The sequence below is a fragment of the Tasmannia lanceolata genome, unplaced genomic scaffold, assembly GCF_043159265.1.
Source record: "Tasmannia lanceolata isolate RefF3 unplaced genomic scaffold, GAP_Taslan_0.1 ptg000037l, whole genome shotgun sequence".
In the NCBI taxonomy this organism is placed as follows: domain Eukaryota; kingdom Viridiplantae; phylum Streptophyta; class Magnoliopsida; order Canellales; family Winteraceae; genus Tasmannia; species Tasmannia lanceolata.
In genome coordinates this window covers 42,606,370-42,629,123 of record NW_027518714.1, presented here as the reverse complement: position 1 = coordinate 42,629,123, position 22,754 = coordinate 42,606,370, and the positions used below count along the sequence as shown (strand labels likewise).

The 22,754-nt window shown below is 42.6% G+C and overlaps 1 protein-coding gene and 1 pseudogene across 1 annotated transcript; both read left to right on the top strand.

Moving 5' to 3' along the window:
• Positions 1-14,539: 14,539 nt before the first annotated feature.
• Positions 14,540-15,723, top strand: LOC143860203 (L-type lectin-domain containing receptor kinase S.1 pseudogene; annotated as a pseudogene).
• Positions 15,724-17,548: 1,825 nt separating this feature from the next.
• LOC143860934 (L-type lectin-domain containing receptor kinase S.1-like) lies at positions 17,549-20,287 on the top strand. Its single transcript, XM_077371794.1, has one exon. The coding sequence runs from the start codon at positions 17,772-17,774 to the stop codon at positions 19,746-19,748; it is 1,977 nt and encodes a 658-aa protein (XP_077227909.1). The 5' UTR covers positions 17,549-17,771; the 3' UTR covers positions 19,749-20,287.
• Positions 20,288-22,754: the final 2,467 nt, after the last annotated feature.

Here is a 22,754-nt window from a genome sequence, read left to right as displayed (position 1 = left end):
GAGAATCGTTATAAGAAGGCTACAGCCGGTATCAAGACTGAAGAGCAACTGAAGTTCAAGCAAATTCAAGTGACATCCTCAAAACTGGGGGCATTGAAGCTATGCAATCTTATGGGTCGTAATTAAATCTTTGAGGCATTACTGTTTCAAGGAAAAAGTCCAGCGTTTACGAATTGGAAAAAAAAATTCTTCGAAAGGATAGACTTACCAAATAAAACGTTAACTAAGTCAGAAGCATTACTATGTCCGTCAGAGTAGTTAATCAATCTTTGTCATTCTATGTTCACTCATTCAGGGCTACTCAATCCTTTGAGTAGTGCCTTTCATCTAAGTTTTCTCTTTAGAAAGAGTCAATCGTCGTTCTTATGTCCAAATGATGCAACTGTCTTGATGAAGGAGGCCCGGCCTCGTCAGCTCCCTACAATCGTACCTGAAAGAGCTCGGTAATCTAGTAGAACAGCTTCATTTCAAAGAAGATCAACTCAGAAAAATTCAGAAGTAGAAGCATCAGAAAGCCCAGCTTCCGTAAAAAGATCATACCCCAGGAAGGCACCTTAAGCTTGGCAGAACCTCAGATGCAATGGTGGTTGAGCCAATTTCTCAGAAAGATGAACCATTAAAGTTCAGAATTTCCTTCCAGTTAGTTAAATACTATCCTAGTCAAGAAATGTTTATCTAAGCACCTGTCAAGAAGCAAATCCCGCTTTTCCATGTTAATATCCAAGAGAGCCGTTGTTTTAAATTACCAATTTCAAGTATCTTGTTCAAAGTTTCAGCTATCAAAATCCACAGAAGACAAGACCAGCTGTCTCTTTGAGAAAAATCTGGTTGAAGTTTCATAAAAGTGTTCCTAATCCATTCTTGTTAGTAATGGTTCTTCGTTCCTAAGGTTTGCCGTTTCGTCATTCGTCAAAGTCCTGATTTCCAATATCTTTGTCGGGCATGATCTATAATGTCCCCGATTTCATTGAATTCAAAAAAAAAAAAATCTAAAATTCATCAAATCCAATCTTACGTCAAATTCAAACTCATGAAAAATATCTAAACTCTTCGTTGTTGAATTCATAAATCAAAGCTATCTTGTTTCTTTGAGCCCGTTTGTGAACGGTGCCTCATTTCTCAAAAATAAAAAAAAAATTCGTCAAATCCAATCCCCAATTCATCAAACCCTAATTCTACGTCAAATTCAAGTTCATGAAAAATCTCTAAATTCTTTTAGCCCGTTTGTGAACGGTGCCTCTTTTCCCGAGGCCATTTGTGAATGGTCTCGTCTTCTCCTTGAGCCCGTTTGTGAACGGTGCCTCATTTCCCAAAAATAAAAAAATTCATCAAATCCAATCCTCAATTCAAAAAAATCCAATCCTACGTCAAATTCAAGTTCATGAAAAATCTCTAAAATTCCTTGAGCCCGTTTGTGAACGGTGCCTCTTTTCCCGAGGCCATTTGTGAATGGTCTCGTCTTCTCCTTGAGCCCGTTTGTGAACGGTGCCTCATTTCCCAAAAATAAAAAAATTCATCAAATCCAATCCTCAATTCAAAAAAATCCAATCCTACGTCAAATTCAAGTTCATGAAAAATCTCTAAAATTCCTTGAGCCCGTTTGTGAACGGTGCCTCACTTCTCGAGTCCATTTGTGAATGGTCTCGTCTTCTCCTTGAGCCCGTTTGTGGACGGTGCCTCATTTCCCAAAAATAAAAAAATAAAAAAATTTTATCAAATCCAATCCCCGATTCAAAAAAAATCCAATCCTACGTCAAATTCAAGCTCATGAAAAATCTCTAAATTCTTCGAGCCCGTTTGAGAACGGTGCCTCTTTTCTTCGAGTCCATACAACTATGGTCTCTTATCCCCTTTGAACATCATACAACTATGATGTCTCATTTCCTTGGAATCCGTACAAATATGGTATTTCATTCTCTTCGAGTCCATACAACTATGGTCTCTTATCCCCTTCGAACATCATACAACTATGATGTCTCATTCCCTTGGAATCCGTACAAATACGGTATTTCATTCTCTCCGAGTCCATACGACTATGGTCTCTTATCCCCTTTGAACATCATACAACTATGATGTCTCATTCCCTTGGAATCCGTACAAATACGGTATTTCATTCTCTTCGAGTCCATACAACTATGGTCTCTTATCCCTTTTGAACATCATACAACTATGATGTCTCATTCCCTTGGAATCCGTACAAATACGGTATTTCATTCTCTCCGAGTCCATACGACTATGGTCTCTTATCCCCTTCGAACATCATACAACTATGATGTCTCATTTCCTTGGAATCCGTACAAATACGGTATTTCATTCTCTCCGAGTCCATACGACTATGGTCTCTTATCCCCTTTGAACATCATACAACTATGATGTCTCATTTTCTTGGAATCCGTACAAATACGGTATTTCATTCTCTTCGAGTCCATACAACTATGGTCTCTTATCCCCTTTGAACATCATACAACTATGATGTCTCATTTCCTTGGAATCCGTACAAATACGGTATTTCATTCTCTTCGAGTCCATACAACTATGGTCTCTTATCCCCTTTGAACATCATACAACTATGATGTCTCATTTCCTTGGAATCCGTACAAATACGGTATTTCATTCTCTTCGAGTCCATACAACTATGGTCTCTTATCCCATTTGAACATCATACAACTATGATGTCTCATTTCCTTGGAATCCGTACAAATACGGTATTTTATTCTCTTCGAGTCCATACAACTATGGTCTCTTATCCCCTTTGAACATCATACAACTATGATGTCTCATTTCCTTAGAATCCGTACAAATACGGTATTTCATTCTCTTCGAGTCCATACAACTATGGTCTCTTATCCCCTTTGAACATCATACAACTATGATGTCTCATTTCCTTGAAATCCGTACAAATACGGTATTTCATTCTCTTCGAGTCCATACAACTATGGTCTCGTATTCTCCTTGAAGCATCATATAAATGTGATGTCTCATTTTCCCTCTGAATATCCATTCGAAAATGATATCTCATTCTCTCGTTGCCCGTTTGTGAGCGGCACCGCAGCGGGATTTTTTATTGCATTCCAATTCTAGGACTTCGTTTAGGGTCTTACATCAGGTAGTAAATGTTTGCGTCTAGGTTCCGTTTTGTAGAGAGTCCTTTGTCGATTGAAGCTACGCAAAATGGTTCTGTCATTTTTGCTTTGGTATTCGACGACTACGTCATCTCTACCAAAGAGGGGCATCTGCAAACACCCCCATTTTGCTCTGCTTTAATCAACAAAAAAGTTAGTGTTCTTGTTATCAGTCTGTTTCAGTGTTTTCCGTTCCCTTGTCCGTCCATTATGCTTTCTCGATCTTTTCAATCATTTCCGCCATGTTTCGTATTTTTCTGCTAAGTGTTGAGAGGGGTTGTTCGTAAGAATCCGAGCAAGGGAGAATTTGGACCGATTTGATGGGCCCGCATTGAATATTTTTCTTTTTTTAGATTTGGATCAAACGGGGGGCCCGCTTGGTTTTAAATGAAAAATGAATTTCGAGCCTATGTCGATCCAGTGCATAAAAATGTCCATCAAGGGAACGGTCAAGATCTCAAAGAAGTCATTTTAACAAGCAATTTTGTTGCGGCCATCAAGTTGAGCTATTCAGATAATCCTTAGAAATGATTTTTAGGCACAACTTTATAAATTATTGGCTCGGATCATCCCATGAAAAATGATTTGAAAGCCCAACCCATTTGTATTGCGGCCCACTAATTGGGCGGATTGGATCATCCAATGGTTTATTTGTAGGGTATGATTATTTATGTGGGGATCCATTAATTAAGTAGTTCGGACCATTCTATGAAAATAGTTGGCGGGGCATAGCCAATTCTCACTGCAACCTACCAATTGGGCGGTTTAGATCGTCCATGGGAATGATTTTTCAAGCACAACCTATCCCGGCAAGTGGACGGTTTTGATCACCCAATGGAGTGGGCATACAAGTACTTTTAAAAATACAAGATTGAGCAACCTACACCATAGAATGATCCAAACCATCTAGTTGTGTCCCCATCTTTTAATCATTAAACAAGGTGGGACCCCACCCATATTTGCCAAAAACTGTATAACCGGGACCGTTGGATGATCCTAACCATCCATTTGATGGGAAAAGGTCCCAACCGACCCTCTCTCTCCTCCTACCCAACGGATTCTCTTATTTTGGAATTCTCTCTTATTCCTATAAAACAGCTCATGGGGGGATTTTTAATGGCAATATACTCAGCCATTATGGGGAATCTGCAGATAATTTTGGCAATCCTCTCTATAATTAGAGCAGTTGCCATCCCCTTAAGGAGGACAACCGAACTCTCCATAAAGAGGAGGAATTTCTATAATAAAAAAAGAAAAAAAGGCAAGCACGGATTCAAAAAAAAGGGAGTTACGGTGGCTCTCATCTGGAAGGAGGAGATACACATGGAAAGAAGGGGGGGATTTCTTGGGAAAAAAGGCTGGCAGCGATCACGGGGATCTCTCGAATGATATTTGGGCAGCCCACGGCTAGAAAAAAAGAGGGAGAAAAAAGCTCTCGGATCTCTCTCTCGGTGAGAGAGCTCTGTGAAGAAAAAAAAGAAAAAGAAAAGACCAAGAGCAGGGGAGTCTCCCTGGTTTTCTCTTCTCCCCGACCCTCACTCTGTTTTTCTTCTCCTCTCCATTACTCTCCACGGTTCCCACACTCCCACCGCATCCTCTGTTTTTCCTACAACCTCTCCATCACTCTGTTTTTCACACACCTGACCCCTCTCTCAATCTCTACCCCCACCATACCCTATCTCTATCTCTCTTCCCATTTGCAACACTTTTTTTATTTATTATTATTTTAAAAAAATGATAGAAAAGAAAAGAACGTGAGAAAAAAAACAGAGCATGCAATGCTCTGTTTTTTTTCCCACATTTTCTCCCTTTCTCTTGGTCTATCCCTCTCTCTCTCTCTCTCCCTCTATCTCTCACACTCTCTCTGTCACACTCTATCTCCCACACTCCCTCTGTTATCCCACTCCCTTTCTCTTACTCTCATCTCTCAACTCCCTCGGCTTCTCCCTCTCATCTCTCCATATATACCACTCTACTTCTCTGTTTTTCTCCTTTCTCTCGCACTCTCCATCGCGGACCTCTCTGCTCTCTCACGCTCACTCACCATCCCTTGCACTCATCCCTCTCTACTCTCTCACGCTCACTCACCATCTCTCTGACTCTCTCATTCTCGATCTCTCAATTCTCTTACTCTCTCGCGGCCTTTCTCTCACTCTTTCTCAGTCTCTCTCTCACTCTCCACCATTCCCACTCTCTCCCTATCAATCTCACTCGGTGTATCTCTATATCTCCACCATTCCCACTCTCTCCCTATCAATCTCTCGCTCCACAGTGGGGAAGAAAAGAAAAAAAAAAGAACAAAAAAGAGAAAGAAAGAAGGCGAGCGGATTGCCCGTCGGCATGATTTTCAGAGTTTTCGGCATTTGGACGCGGCGAGGATCTCGACTACAGGTACGTACACGATTCTCAGATTTTTTGGGGATTATTTGGTATTTTTTTAGATTTTTGCATGATTTTTAAGCCTTTAATTGAATTTAATTGAATATTAAACGTGTATGCTAAAAATCATGATCTGCATGAGGATTTCAAATCCGTTTCGTCCCAAAATTTAATACGATGTTCTACTTGAATAGAGTAAAATAACTATCGGATCGGATCGGACATTGAATCAACGGTTTTTTAGAATTTGAGTGAAGAGTGGAATTTTATTTTAAATATTGGCTGAGTAATTACGAAATTCGAAAAAATAGCCATCTCAGGATGATCTATTTTTTAGAATTTTAAATTTTTCTTGCGTTCATCACATCAGAACAAGGTCGGAGGACGTTTTCCGGAATCGTAATTTTCTCGAAAATCGTGTTTAAAAAATAGAAAACTCTTCAAAAATATCTTTTCGATGAAGAAAAATAAAATATATACTAAACGAATTCCAAAATTAATGAAATTTCGTAGGAAAATAATATAATGCTGATACATTCTACCATGAATTTTTGAGAATGTTTGGAATTGGTTTGGTATATCATTTTATGCTTTCTTTGAAACTTATCAGATTTTGGGAGAATTTTTACTGACATCAGATCACGGATAAAATTCTCAAACTTTTTACAGTATTCTTATATTCCATATTTCTAGTTGCTGTAAAAGTTTCAAGTGATTTAGATCTTATTTCATATGGGATGTAGTGTTAATTCATAATCTGGGCTGAAAATTGAAAAATCCAAAACTGATAGTAAATAGTTTCCAAAATTCATGAAAATCTCACAGAATGCTATATTTACTCATATCTTATTTCTGTAGAAATTTCACTGAATTTAGATTTCTATTTCTAGTAGTTTCTGTGTCATTTTTACAATCTGGTCAATTAATTGTTAAATCAAAATTAAATATGAGCTTAATGTAAAAATCTGTAAAAATCTCTCAATAAGCTACATCTCATCATATCTTGCTGTTGTAGAAGTTTCAACTCATTTCGAATTCATTTGCAACGGTTTCCCTTGTAAAATCACTCATATGGTTTAAAATTGATAAAATTCATTGAAAATCCGAAATTAATTAAAAATCATCTGAAAATCTCTAAAGAACCTTAAATCTCTATCACATATTAACTCCTTAATCCATTGAAACAGCAATCTTAGGATCTTTAGATTTCCCTGAAAAAATGGCCAGTGCATCCATAATCGTATCCCTATTGCACTCGATCTTTGACAATTTGAATATTTAAGCTATAGCACGTTGTTGGCTCCGAGGTTACTGTCCACGGAAATCCTGAGATATGCCAGGCAATAAGGTGCTATAACCTAAGTATTAAATTGCACAAGGAAAGAGCGCACGATTCCCTTCCTTGGATGCTATTCTAGGTCGAAATTGATGAACCCTAGAACCATTGGTAATCCTTGAATGTCTAGAAACTGAAAAGCCTTGAAATCTGAAATTAACTAACTTCAAAAGCTGAAATCGATTCATCTCGTGTCTCTCGGAACCATTGGATTATAGTTTCCGTCGTAAGAACCATTAGAGCCCAATTTAGGAACACTGGTGTCGTGTCGTGTCGTGTCCTAAGTTTTAGGGAGTCTTAGGTTTTAGGGAGTCCTAGAGTTAGGAGTCCAGCCTCATCACGGACGCTTGCTATGGATAGCAACCGTGCCATAGGTCTAGTTACACTAGTCACCCAATCTTTCCCTAGGACAAGCCTAGTAAACTAGGATGTAGGCTAACCTGCATTAGTCTAAGGGACAACTTGCATTTAGATAAGAATCATATAGCATCTTAGATGAAATCCTAAGATAATAAAATCCTCAACTTGAATTAAATAACTTCTCTTAAAACTGTTGAAACAGTCAATCCCGTCTAGGTCGGTGTCTTAGTTGAGTTAGGCATAAGTAGCTTAGCTTAGGTGCACCGAACTACGTCGACTCTGATCCCAGTGAGGCTTGGGTACGTAGGCAGCTTGGATGTCTGATGGCATACCAACCGCGAGTCGGCACCACAACAAATTGTGGTGTTTTGTATATTAATTTTCTTGTAAATGCTTAATCAAATCACTTAGGACTTTCCATGAAATTAGAATTCTAGGAGAACTTTCACTTAGATTGAATCCAGACAAATTAATAAATCAAGATACACATTTAGGATTCACATTGAAATTAGATCATAGGATGCATGTCACTTAGTTCGCACATTAACATAGAGTTGAATGAGCCATTTAAAAGAAATTCAAAAGAGTTAACTTTTGGAATCGAAGACCGATTATCGGACAGGAATGGTGCATGTGGTGGATAACTCCCCATACCTTCCATTCTTGCAACCAGGTAGCGAGTCTAGATTTCTGGTTAATTACGAGTCCTAGATCTCACATCTAGGTGGCGACTCTGTCAGTCTCTTTTGTGTGGAATTCGGATTGCCTTAGTGATCCCAAGTTCACATAAAAGATGAATTAAAATCAATAATTAAAATGCACACGCCAATCGCGTGGGTACGAGAGACCAAGAGAAGGCGTGGCGGCTCACGCCCCACCCCCTCTCGCGGGATCGGGTCCCACAGTTTCTTGCAAGGTGTATGATGCATCACCAGGCCGGAGGCATTTCAAGTAGGGGAGCGTGTACGGCCTTTCGTGCAGGTTCTCGCCATCAAGGGAAAACCTTGTTGCTCTCTGTTCTACTTTGCGTGCTTCTTTCTTTCCCTGAGGGAGTTTTTCGTCACGCATGTAATCGATGATTTCATCCATCCAACACGGCTCGTGGTCCACCTGCATTATTTCGACGATCACATTTTCAATGCTTGACTTCTTTAGGAACTCCATGCGTATGCTCCCGAGAGCGGTATAACCAGAGGTAGCTAATTTGGAAAGCACGTCCGATTTGGTATTTTTCGTTCTTGGGATCTTAACGACTTCAAAGCTTCTGAATTTGTTGGCTAGGCGGTGAACTTTTGCCAGGTATTTAATCATTCGTTCGTCGCGGGCCTCATACGTTCCTTGGACTTGGTTGTCAACCTGTTGGGAATCACAGTACGCCCTCAGCTTTTGGGCGCGAGTCTGGACCACTAGATTCATCCCGGCGATGAGAGCTTCATATTCTGCTTCGTTGTTGGATGCACGAAATCTGAATCTTACCGCGTAATCTATGACGAAGTTTTCGGGCCCGGTAAGAAACAGGCCAGCTCCACTGCCCAGCTTGTTTGAAGACCCGTCCACATACAGTTCCCAGAGCGATTCATCAGGCAACTGATTCTACTCTTCAGGTGTAGTGACAAGCTCCACACCTGTGGGCTGAGCCATCCTAGCCTGGATCTACCCCCCAGGTGTAGTTATCTCCTCTGCATCTGGAGGTTGAGCTATTTCTGATGCCATATTTGGCGAGGACACAGTGCACTCCGCGACAAAGTCCGCCAGTATCTGAGCTTCTATCGCCGGTCTTGGTAGGTATTGGATATCGAATTCGCTGAGTTCTATAACCCACTTCACTAGTCGTCCTGACGTGTCTGGCCTGTGGAGGATCTATCTGAGTGGCTGATCCATCAGACTTTTATTGTGTGTGCTTGAAAATACGGCCTCAACTTTCTGGCCGCCATGATGAGAGCATATGCCAACTTTTCCACTCGGTTGTATCTGATCTCAGCCTCGTGTAGGACCTTGCAGACATAGTAGATTGGTTTTTGTTGGTTGTGCTCTTCACGAATCAACACTGCTACTAATGCCATCGGACTCACCGACAGGTATAGTACTAGCTCTTCTCCCGGCTCTGGCTTGGTCAACAACGGTAGTGAGGCTAAGTACTGTCTCAGTTCTTCAAATGCAACTTTGCACTCTGATGTCCAGCGGGCGGTTTTGATTCCCTTGATGGCATTAAAGAAGGGGAGGCATCTTTCAATGGATTTTGAGATGAAACGCCCCAGCGCGACCACCATTCCCGTAAGCCGTTGTACTTCTCTTATGGTGGTTGGCAGGTTTAATTCCACTAACGCCTTGATTTTCTCAGGGTTTGCTTCTACTCCTCTTTGGCTTACCATGAAGCCCAGAAACTTCCCGGCAGTAACTCTGAAAGTGCACTTGCTTGGGTTGAGCTTCATATTGTGATCTCCAGAAGCTGGAATGTCTCCTTCAGATCGGATATGTGATCCGGCCTCTTTTTTCTTTTGACCAACATGTCGTCGACGTAGACTTCCATATTCTGTCCAATCATATTCCTGAAAAGCTTGTTTGCGAGCCTTTGATATGTCGCTCCGGCATTTTTCAAGCCGAAGGGCAATACGTGGTAGCAGTAGGTTCCTTGATCCGTTATGAAGGATGTTTTCGGGATATCTGATTCATACATCCGGATTTGGTTGTATCCTGAGAAGGCGTCCATAAAGCTCAGTGGCTCATGACCCGAAGTAGCGTCTATCAGTTGATCGATTTTTGGCAGTGGGTAGTTGTCTTTCGGGCAAGCCTTGTTTAGGTTGGTGAAGTCTATGCACGTTCTCCATTTTCCATTTGATTTCTTTACCATCACCACATTCGCCAGCCAGTCAGGGTATTGAGTCTCCTGGATGAAGTCAGCCCTCAAGAGCCTCACCACCTCTTCTCTGATTGTTCGTCGCCTCTCTGGGGCGAAATGTCTTCTTCTCTGCTTTACCGGCTTACAAGTGGGATCGACACTGAGTTTATGCATGCTAACCTTGGGATCTATCCCAGGCATGTCTGAGGGGCCCACACGAAGACATCCGCATTATCCCTCAAAAACTAGATGAGCTCCCTCCGAGTGTCTTCATCCAAGGAGGAGCAGATTTGAACTGTCTTCTCGTCATGGTCCGCACACAGGGGAATAGAAATCAGGTCTCCAACTGGTTCGTTCACAATAATTTGAGTTTCATCCCTTGAGTCAAGTAGCTTGATTGGGAGTGTTTCTGATGCGTTTTTGCCTTTAAGGGCCATGGCATAACACTCCCTAGATTGTAGCTGATCTCCCTTGACTTCTCCTACGCCATTGGGTGTTTTAAACTTCATTTTCTGATGGTATGTTGACGCAACAGCAAGGAGGAGGTTCTGCCCTGGTCTTCCTAAGATAGCGTTGTAGGCAGAAGTGGCCCTCCCTACCAGGAAGTTGATCATTGCAAAAGCTTGACGAGGTGGTTCTCCAACAAGGACGGGAATCTCAATCTGTCCCTCGAGTTTGACGACTTCTCCCGAGAATCCGAACAGGTCTGAGTTGGCCGGCCTCAAACGGTCATCTCCTATCATCATCTTTTTAATAGTGTGATAATAGAGGATGTCAGCTGAACTTCTGTTATCGACCAGAATTTTCTTTAACTCCTAGTTAGCAACGAGCATGGTTATGACCAAAGCATCGTCGTGAGGGAGTATCAGGTTATCGAGGTCCGCATCTGACGAGATCTCATTTTCTATTTTCAATTTCTTGTTGCAGTTGTGGACAGCATTGATTTTGCGGGCATACGCTTTGCGGGCCGATGACTGAAATTTCGATGATAGGCCCGAGTATGATGGATTGGCAACTTAAGTGGAGGGAGATTAGGTTTTTATAAAAACAAGATTTATCCTTTTGAAAACTTTAACCCAATTATTTAAACTCTCCAACTAAGAGATCAAAGACAATTTAAGCAATTAAGTTAAATCTATAGTGCAATGTAAATAAAAAGAGCAAGAGTTAAGAAAGAGTGTACCCGAGATTTAAAGTGGTTCGGTCCTCATATACGAGGCCTACTCCACTTGACCAACCAAACACGTTGATGGCTTCACTATGTTGATCTTCTTAACCTTGGCGAAGACCGATGCCAATTACAATCTCAAATTGCTTTAACCTTGGTGGCAATCCTCACCACGGAGAGAGGGCTTCACTTCTCCGAACACTCACCTAAATATAATGATTTATCAAGAAAGAAAGAATACAAAAAAAATCCCTTCCAAAGGGTTACAATCTTGAAGAGGATGTACAAATGAGAGCTTATGATCCAAATCCTTAATCTAGAGGATGAGAGGCATAAAACAAGCTTGAGTCACTCTTAGGATGTTCCTATATGGTTTTAGAGTGTTAGAAATCATATATGGTGAAGTTTAGATCTCATATATATAGAGAAAACCCAAAAATGAGCGTTTGAGGGGCATAGTCATAATTCTGCGAAAATCCCCAACGGATATATATTTTTCCCGACATAGTGTTCTCGGAGTTCCAAGAAATTCTCGGAGTTCAGGGAATTCAAACAGAGATTGGAATATTAGTCCCTGGACCATTTCTCGGAGCTCCGAGGACTCTCTCGGAGTTCCGAGCTCGGAGCTCCGAGAATTCTCTCGGAGTGCCGAGAAGCCCATTTCAGCAGGATTTCAAGTTTGTTTTCCTGATTTGTTTTGGTGGGCTTCATGGACTTCCAATTTTATGCATAGTTGGGATTGTTGTGAGGGCTCTAAAGTCTTGGAACACCACAAGGACAATCACTTAATCATTTAGTCCATTTAGGGGGGTGTGATTACTTCATTTATGCTTCTCAAAACCTAAACTAGGATTGGATCTTTACAATCTAAAAGACTTCAAGGAGAATGATCTTCACTTGCATTGTTTCAAGTCTTCTTGCTTCTTAGATCTCTAATGACTTTGGCCTTTCGAGTTTGGTCCACTTAAAGTTTCTCGGCCTTGATCCGAGCAACCTTGATATCACACTATTATGATCTACAACTACGACAATCAAACACATTAGTGAAATAAAATCACTTGAGTTTGGAATCATCAAAAGAAGATGGGAATGCCAAGGTGTGAACCATTGGGCTTACAATGACGAAGTTCCTCTTGCTGTTGGCCCTCCTGTGATTGTATTGATGATACCGTTAAGCTGAGGCCGGTTCATTTCTGGGCGTGGGCTCATCGGGGCAGGAGATTCGTGCCGCGCGGGTGACAGTTGAGACCGATGAGGGCTCCTCTTCCATGGGCTTTTCTCCCTGCGCTCCCTTTTATTGTCGCCATTTTTCACCTACTTTTTGAGATATCCTCTGTTGATCAGTAGCTCGATTTCTTCCTTCAGTTGTCGGCATTCATCGGTGTCGTGGTCATGATCCCTGTGAAATCTTCAATACTTGGACTTGTCTGTCTTATTTTCCTGCGAGAGCATTTTGGCTGGCCATCTCACGAAGTCTTCCTCTCTGATTGCGGCCAGTATACGTCTCCGAGAAGTATTAAGAGGAGTGTAATTTTCTTCCTTCCTCTGGGGGCTTCTTTCTCTTCTCGAGGCCTTATCGTCCCTACGTTGCTTCGTAGGGTTCTTTTCTTCGGAGGTTCTCCTCCTGCTCGAGTCCAGGGCAGCCAGTGTCTCTTCTACGGATATGTATTCTTTCGGTCCGGTCATGAGGTCTGCCAGAGAGTGTGGATTTCGGCGGGCTACTGATCGCCGGAAGTCACTGGATTGGGCGCCTGTGAGGAGGGCGTTCATAGAAGCGGAAGGATCAAGGTTGGGCACTTGAAGAACTTCTCTATTGAACTGCCCCACGAATGCCTCAGAGACTCGTTATCTCCTTGTCTCAATGTCATCAGCGACGCCGCAGTTTTTCTGGGCTGCCGACTGCTCATGAAGTGCCGAACCAGGTCATCTCCGAAATCCTCAAAGTTATCAATTGAATTCGACTTGAGCTGCGAATACCAGTCTCTCGTGGCCCCTGTCAAGGTAGTGGGAAAGGCCCTACAGAGAAATCTGTCCAAAGTGCCGTGGAGGAGCATCATAGTTCTGAATGTCTCTAAATGGTCCACGGGATCAGTGGTTCCATCATATTTTGGGACCTGCGGCATCTTGAATCCTTTAGGTGCCGGTGCGTGCAGCACTTTATCAGTGAAAGGTGGTCTGCTTGAGAACGTCATCGACATGGGCCGGCCCTGATCCTTTGCCAGCTCCTCGATTCGGTGGTCTATCTCCTCGAATCTTCACAGCATCGGATCAGCTCTTCTTTCCACTCGGCCTGTCGGTCTATCTCTTTCCTCAAGAGTTGGACTCGCGACCGAGTCAGAGTGGCTTTCAAAGCTCCAACGATGCCAGGATTTCTCCTGAGGTGCGCGACCCTCCTTGGCTGGGCGTCTCTGCGCCGATCGAGACTGTGATCGGTGATGGTGATGAGGCTCTATTTGCGCATGTCTTGTTCGGGAGTGATGGACTCGCCCTGAGGAGTGGTTGGTATGATCTCGGCGGGGAGGTATAAGCTCTCTCTAAGGGGCATTCGACCTTTCCTGCACAGGTCGGGAGGCTTCCAGGGGATGTTGCAGAGGCGCTTGTTGGATCAGGTTTTTGTACTGATCAACAAGAGTTGTCATCTGTTGAAAGAGAGTTTGGATCTGTTTGGGAGTAGGATCGGGATTCAAGTGTTCCGAGTGAACCGAGCTTTGCTCCGCTATTGCAGAGGGAGCTACCACATGTGAGGCGAATCGCTCGCTTCGAGTCCTATGGTGCATTTCGGGTCTTGTCATCCGCGTAGGGGGTACTCGAGCAGTCCTCCATCCTGCCATATTATAAAGGGGATTTGAACAGCTTTTTGTTTAGGGTTCCACGGATGGCGCCAATCTGTTAGGCCCAAAATTGGTAAAAGATGAGACAGTGACGAACGTGCTGATCTGGCGGATCCAAACTGCTGAATTGGTTGAGAATTATGCCTTGCACAGAAGTACACGATGTCAGAAGACCAACCCAGAGTCGCAGCTCCGGACGGGCCCTTGGACACTCAAGTCAGCAATGGGCACAAAGTTGGGAAAACCAAAGTTAGAGATGGTCTTTTTTCTTAGGAATTCGGTCCCTTACCCTAGCATTTGTGAAGGCTATTTATAGCAATAGCCCTGGAGTAGTTGAATTACCTACCCCAGGACAAGTGTCAGCCCATGTGTGGGCCTAATTTTACCTGCCCTTAGTAGATTACCTGGCTACCCCTGGCGCTGGTGCCAACTTCTTAGTGGGCCCTCCAAGGGCCACGTGTCGACAGCTAATTGGGGGTGACTTTTCATACCCCATCACCCACGAACACCAACACCTCCTTCTCTACCTCCTTCGTCTTCTCCATCCTCCCCCAAGACCCAACCAACCCCGGCTTCGGCCTCGCCTTCGTCCTCTCTAACACCACTTCCCCCTCTGGTGCCATCTCCGACCAGTACCTCGGCCTCTTCTCCAATGCCCTCCCCTTCCCCGCCCCCCTCCTCGCCGTCGAATTCGACACCGGTCAAAACCAGGAATTCAACAACCCAGATGGAAACCACGTCTGCATCGACCTCAAAAGCATTCAGTCCTCCTTTAACCAAACCACAGGTCACTGGGACTCCACCGGATAATTCCGCACCATCCACATGAACTCCAGCCATAACATCCGCGCCTGGATCGAATTTTCCGACACCGACCTCCAGATCAGCATCACCATCTCTCCGGCCGGGATATCCAAGCCTTCTAGGCGGTTGATCTCATACCAGAACCCAAAAATTGTGAATTATTTATCTGATAAGATGTACTTCGAAAGTGACATGGGTGGAGAGGCAGAGGATTGTAGGTTGGAGTCTCAGCGACATGGGTGGGGCTGTAAGGGAATTAAACACATCGAATTTGCCAGTTTTCTTGCCGGATTCCCCTCCTCGGTGTTCGCCGTTGCCGGATTAATCTCCAGCACGACGATTGGTTATGTGGTTGTAATAGCGGTTTGTTTATGGGGTTTGTATTGGTTTTGGTACAGGAAACAGAGGAACAGGGAGGAATTAGAAGCCCATGATGATAAAATAGAAGAGTGGGAATTAGAGTACTGGCCTCACCGATTCTCCTACGAGGAGCTATGGAAAGCAACTAAAGGATTCTCTAAAGAAGAAATGCTGGGTTTTGGTGGATTCGGAAGGGTTTACAAAGGGGTTTTATCAAGCAATACAGAAATTGCAGTGAAATGCATATCTCGCGATTCAAAGCAGGGGTCAGAGAATTCATGGCGGAAATATCAAGCATGGGAAGACTACAGCACAAAAATCTGGTCAATATGAAAGGCTGGTGCAGAAAAGGGAACGAAGTAATGCTGGTTTACGATTACATGCCAAATGGAAGCCTCAACAATTGGATTTTTGACAAACCAAATAAACCAGAAGATCAGATTTTGGGTTGGGATGTGAGGAGGAGGGTGCTGGGTGACGTGGCAGAGGGGTTACTATATCCCTTATCGGGCGTTCATTTCTAATTTTGAATTTCGAACAGCCACAGTCGACCGGGGTGGCCACGGTCGTCCTCCGAGGGCTTCCTGTTTGTTTTATTTTTTTCATTCAAAACCTATCCGCGGTCGACCAAGCTAGTAGCAGTCGACCGCAAAGACCTTTCTGGATTGCTCCAATAAATCCAAGAGCATATCCGCGGTCGACCGGATTGGCCTCGGTCGACCGGCCCGCTTCTGAAAGGTAATTGCTGGGATTCCAGCAACCCTTCCGCGGTCGACCGTCGGACCCCGGTCAATTAGCCTTGCTTTGAAATTTAGTTTTACAATTTAAAACCATGGGGCAATGGGCTAAGGTCTTTGGGCTTTTGTCCTATGTTTTCAAATACTTTTATAAGTTTGTCAAAATACATTTTAAAGGGTTTTGAAAACATAAATCCATGCAAATGGCTTCATGCCAAGATGACTCTATTACACACTATATGAACCTTGAGTCTTCTTGTGCCTTCTTGAGTCTTTGTTTTCTATGCACTTGCATGAGGTGTTCACTTGGAAGAGTCTTTTATCTTGCTTTTGTGCATGTGGTTTCCTTGAGTCTTCAATGTTTGTAGGATGACCACCAAGGCTTGACTAGCTCCAAGTTGAGCCCTTCTTCTCCTTGCTTCTAATGATGACTTCAATGATTCCTGTCGTGATCACAATACTAGAGCAACCATTAGTAATCTACCATCAATTTGAGTATGTTGATCATCAAAATATGAATGGGTTGCACCCTTGGGCTTACAACTATCATTCCTCTTAAAAACTATCCAACTAATTTGTTTGAAGGATATTGTTGAAATTAATTTCAAGGAAAGTAACCCTCCATTTTCGAATAATACCAAGCAGATAGTCTACATATTGGGAACTTTTTTGGTAAAATAAAGTCTTTCTCTACCCTAGCCCTTCTTTGGAAAAAATACACTTAGACCCCCTGTGGTTTCTGACACATTCAACTTAACCCCAAAAGTTTAAATAGTTACAAGTAGACCCCCTGTGGTTTCAAAACGTGACAAGTACACCCCCTCCATCAACTGCCCGTCACTTTAACCTAACGGAAAGACTAAAATTAACTGTGGTTAATATTTTGAGGACAGAAATACCCTCATTTGCAGAGAGATTAGGGTTACGCCATTTCCCACTGCCGCTATCACCCCTCCGGCCACCGCCTTCGTCGCCTCCTTCGGCCACCGCCGCTGTGGCCATCTCCGGCAACCTCCGTCACCTCCACTACAGACAATCGAACCCCACCCCATGGCTACATCAAACCCACAGTTCAAGAAAAAAAACTTTGATAAAAACAAAAAAATAAAGCCCTAAAACATTAGGATTTTGTGCAAATCATTATAATGATGTGAATGAAGACAAATAAAACTCCTAAATGGAGGGTTTATGTTGATTACAAGGGTTTGAATCAAACCCCAATTTTTACTTTTCAAGTATGAAAATCCTAATTTTCAGTTGGGGAAGACGAGGGCATTTTGGTATTTTTCCCCATGCCGCCAGCTCCGTTGAGTTAAAAATACGGAATACCCAATGAAACCACAGGGAGACAGGGTGTCTTAAGTGTATTTTTCATTTCTTTTTTATGTTCAATTTTTTTCCTTCTTTTCTCGCCTCATTAGTGACTTTCACATGCTAAAGGGAAATGACATTTACGCCCCTCTTATCACGAGGGACACCCATTTGACAGTGCACTTTGCAATCAAAGTCACTAGATTTTTCTGAGATACAGTACATTAGCCCCACTTTTGCCATTGATACACTGACGCTGGGTGTCCCTGGTGATCAAAAGGGGCGTAAATATCACTTCCCCGTGCTAAATTGTAAAGAGTACTTTCTTTCGTTAAAAGCTATACGGCGGCTTGCCTCAACCCTTAATTACCTTGCAGTCAAAGGGAAAAAAAGGCTGTCGATATACATTATCTCAATTCCTCAGTATTACTTCATTAAAGAACCATAACAGATAATCTCTCTAACTACCGTCGACCATGGACCTGTGAGTCGGAGATCCCTTCAAGAATACTCTCTCTGGCTAAATGTTGCGAATCACGGCCTACTCCGCCCTGTTCTTCTTACTCTTCCACCTCTTCAACACCCACTCCTCCGCCATCAATTTCCTCTACAACTCCTTCAATCCAACAGATCTCATCCTAATCAGCGACGCCCGAGTCGATTCCTCCATCGTCCGATTAACCAACGACTCCGATCAATCCTCCATCGGAAGGGCTTTCTATCCAACTCCACTCAAAATGATAACTACACCCACCAACACCAACACCATCACCTCCTTCTCTACCTCCTTCGTCTTCTCCATCCTCCCCCAAGACCCAACCAACCCCGGCTTCGGCCTCGCCTTCGTCCTCTCTAACACCACTTCCCCCTCCGGTGCCATCTCCGGCCAGTACTTCGGCCTCTTCTCCAACGCCCTCCCCATCCACACCCCCCTCCTCGCCGTCGAATTCGACACTGGTCAAAACCAGGAATTCAACGACTCAGATGGAAACCACGTCGGCATCGACCTCAACAGCATTCAGTCCTCCTTTAACCAAACCGCAGGTTACTGGGACTCCACCGGAGAATTCCGCACCATCCACATGAACTCCGGCCAGAACATCCGCGCCTGGATCGAATTTTCCGGCACCGACCTCCAGATCAATGTCACCATCTCTCCTGCCGGGATATCCAAGCCTTCTAGACCGTTGATCTCATACCAGAACCCGGAAATCGTGAATTATTTATCTGATCAGATGTATGTTGGATTCTCAGCTTCAAAAGTGACATGGGTGGAGAGGCAGAGGATTTTAGGTTGGAGTCTCAGCGACATGGGTGGGGCTGCAAGGGAATTAAACACATCGAATTTGCCAGTTTTCTTGCCGGATTCCCCTCCTCGGGGTTCGCCGTCCGCCGGATTAATCTCCGGCACGACGATTGGTTCTGTCGTTGTAATGGCGGTTTGTTTATGGGGCTTGTATTGGTTTTGGTACAGGAAACAGAGGAACAAGGAGGAATTAGAAGCCGATGATGATAAAATAGAAGAGTGGGAATTAGAGTACTGGCCTCACCGATTCTCCTACGAGGAGCTGTGGAAAGCAACTAAAGGATTCTCCAAGGAAGAAATGCTGGGTTTTGGTGGATTTGGACGGGTTTACAAAGGGGTTTTATCAAGCACTACGGAAATTGCAGTGAAATGCATATCTCACGATTCAAAGCAGGGGGTTAGAGAATTCATGGCGGAAATATCAAGCATGGGAAGACTACAGCACAAAAATCTGGTCAATATGAAAGGCTGGTGCAGAAAAGGGAACGAACTAATGCTGGTTTACGATTACATGCCGAATGGAAGCCTCAACAATTGGATTTTTGACAAACCCAATACACCAGAAGATCAGATTTTGGGTTGGGATGTGAGGAGGAGGGTGCTGGGTGACGTGGCAGAGGGGTTACTATATCTGCACCATGGGTGGGACCAGATGGTGCTACACAGGGACATTAAACCAGGGAACATATTGTTAGATGGGGAGATGAGAGGGAGATTGGGGGATTTTGGGCTAGCCAAATTGTACCAGCATGGGGAAGCTCCGGGTAAGACACGTGTGGTGGGGACACTTGGGTATCTTGCGCCGGAGCTTGCACACGTGCCGGCGCCCACTGCGGCGAGTGATGTTTATAGTTTTGGGGTTGTGATGTTGGAGGTGGCGTGTGGGAGAAGGCAGATTGAGGGGTGGTTGGAGGAGGAGGATGAGGTTTTGTTGGTGGATAGAGTGAGTGAGCTTTATGTGGAAGGGAGAGTTTTGGAGGCAGTGGATGAGAGGATTAGAGGGGAGTGTAAGGTGGAAGAGATGGAGAAGGTATTGAAGCTGGGTTTGGCTTGTAGTCATCCGGATCCTAATCATCGGCCTACGATGAAGGAGGTGGTGGCGGTGTTGCTTGGGGAGGAAGCAGTGGCGCGGCTGGGGAGTTTGGTGGTGGATCTGGGGAGGATTGGGAGTGGGGCCTTTGATGACCCCACATGAAAATAGATACTTATTTTTGGGCAGTGTTTATTCACCACTTGAAAGAAGAATACACCCCCCGGAATTTGGTCACCCCACCATGGACCCTTATGCAATCAGTAGCACTATCTCGCTGCCTACCGTTTAGGTGGCGCCAGCAAGATCCGGCTAGGTAAGGAACTTATGTCGCGGCTACTCTACTCCGCTGCGGTCTCTTGATCAGGATGCAGCAGTAGGAGCATAGGTAGTTCAGGCCCTCCATTAGTAAGGGTGGACCGGGATACAGGTAGTTCGAGACCGGGGGTGAATTTATCACTGCCCTTATTTCTTATTTGGTTTTTTTTTGTTACACAGTGGTTTTGGAGGAGGATTGGGTGTTTTTATTTGTAAGAGGCTTTTTTTCTTCTTTCCCTTTATCTGATTTTGGCCTTCACACTTGATTGGTCTGGTGGGTGTGGGACCCGAAGAAGATGATATTTGATTTGTATGTAGGATAAATAAAAGAAATTCTGTGTTTGATTTATTAGTTCTATTGAAAAAAAAAAAAAGGTAGCAATGGACCCCAGATGTTCTAATAGTAATAGATCCAAAAGGTAAGTTCCCAACTTAATTGAATATGACTCGGGCTGAATTAGTCGAGTACACTTTGTGTTCATATCCAAAGTTTGAAATCGAGTCGGATCAGATCCATACATAGCTACATAATCTATTGGAGCGTCTTGTATCCGATTTGAGGCTATTAATATGCAAACACTCTTACCATTTCAAAAAATTAAAAAAATATGCAAACTCTCTTCATATTGTAGATGAAAGTGTAATTACGATGGATGTTTTTGTCATATAAAATTCTTAATCAAAATCATTTTTCCTAATTCCTCTCTCGCTCTATCCACCTAACCCTAAGTCCAAACTAGTTAGGTATTAACATAACTATATGCACTTTAGATTAATTCTTTTGTTTATAAGCATTCTATTACTTATTTAGAGGTTTAGATTAGTCAAAGATAAATGATTGATTTGAGTGTAAATTGACAATAGACAAAACATTCAAACCTATTCTAAAAGTATAATTGTATATAATATAAGTATGACAGTCCAACTCAAAATGGACCATAAACAAAAATTGTAATACCTAATCAAAATCATTTTCCTTACTTCCAAACAAACTAAATCTCAAGTCTGCTCTATCTATCTCCATCTCCCTCTCTTTCTCTCTTGTATTTCTTCCTTCTCTCTCGTCTCAGCTCCTAATTCTAAACCCTAACCGGTTAGGCATTAACCTTGTAAGCCCAATGGTTCCCACCTTGGCATTCCCATCTTCTTTTGATGATTCCAAACTCAAGTGATTTTACATCACTAATGTGTTTGACTGTCTTAAGTTGTAAATCATGATTGCTTTTTAGTTTGTAAAGATCCAATCCTAGTTTAGGTTTTGAGAAGCATAAATTAAAAAATCACACACCCCTAAATGGACTAAAATGTTTTAGTGATTGTCCTTGTGTTGTTCCAACACTTTGGAACCCTCATAATAATCCCATCTATGTATAGAATTGAAAACCCTTGAAGCCCAAAACAAATCAGCAATTCAAACTTAAAATCCTGCTGGTAATAGGCTTCTCGGAACTCCGAGAAAGTTCTCGGAGCTCTGATAAATGGTCCAGTAACTATTTTCCAACTTCTATTTGTATTCCCAGAACTCCGAGAACACTATGTCGGGAACCAAAATTATAACCGTTGGGGTTTTCGACAGAATTACGACTATGCCCTCAAACGGTCATATTTGGGTTTTTCTATATATATGTGTGTTCAAAACTTCACCATCATTAATGCTAACAATCTAAAACACCATTGGAACATCCTAAGAGTGAATCAAGCTTATTTATGTCTCTCATCCTCTACATTTAGGATTTGGATCATATGCTCTTATTTGTACATCTTCTTCAAGATTGTAACCCTTTGGAAGGAATTTTTCTTTGTTCTTTCTTTCTTGACAATCGTTTTATTTGGACGAGTGTTCGGAGAAGCGTAGCCCTCTCTCCGTGATGATGATTGCCACCAAGGTTAAGAAGATCAACATAGTGAAGCTATCAACATGTTTGGTTGGTAGAGTGGAGTAGGCCTCATGTATGAGGACCGAACCACTTTAAATCTCGGGTGCACTCCTTCTTGTCTCTTGTTCTTTTATTTGAATTTGCACTTTAGATTTAACTTAGTTGCTTAAATTGTGTTTTGATCTCGTAATCTTTAATTGGGTTAAAAAGTTTTCAAAAGGTTAAATTTTGTTTTTGTAAAAACCTAATCTCCCTCCTCCTAAGTTGCCAATAAGAATACTTGAGCCTATCGTTGAAATTTCAAACCTAAACCTAGAGGCTAGATACTTATATGCAGTTTAGATTAACTCTTTTGTTTAAAATAATTATTTTACTTATTTAAAGTTTAGATTAGTCGCATATAAAGGATTTATTCTACCAAATAAACTGTATAGACACACATTAGTTATATACAAAACATTCAAACTTCTGAAATTCTAATTGTGTGGGTATAACGTAGTTAGGGCCTATGACACACTTATGAACACTAGGATTCAGAATGGATCGTGACTTAACTGAAAGTAGCGTAAGATATGAAGAAATTAAGGATTTTACTAATTCTTGAATGATTTACATTGAACACAAGGAGTGTCTTTATAGAACACTCAAATGATAAACATAGCAAGAGAATAAGATAATTATGGAAAGACATTATCCTAATCTAATTCACTTGCCTAGTCTAACCCAACCAACCAATATAGCCTAATCAAATCAAATCTTCTAATCTCATAATATTTGATCTTGATTTGATTTCATTCTCTAATAAGACAAACATTCGGAATAGGATTCATCTGATTGAAACTGTGATCCAGACATAGGCGAATCCCATGCCTTCAAATTGGATCCATTGACATGCCCAGAAATAAATGTTGTTAGGGTTGACGCTTAACAGAAATTATGCAACTTATTAATTTATGATGGCTAAACACAAAGTAAT

Excerpts from the sequence above, each read along its gene's own strand:
- LOC143860934 (XM_077371794.1), top strand. The coding sequence starts at position 17,772 with ATGTTGCGAATCACGGCCTACTCCGCCCTGTTCTTCTTACTCTTCCAC.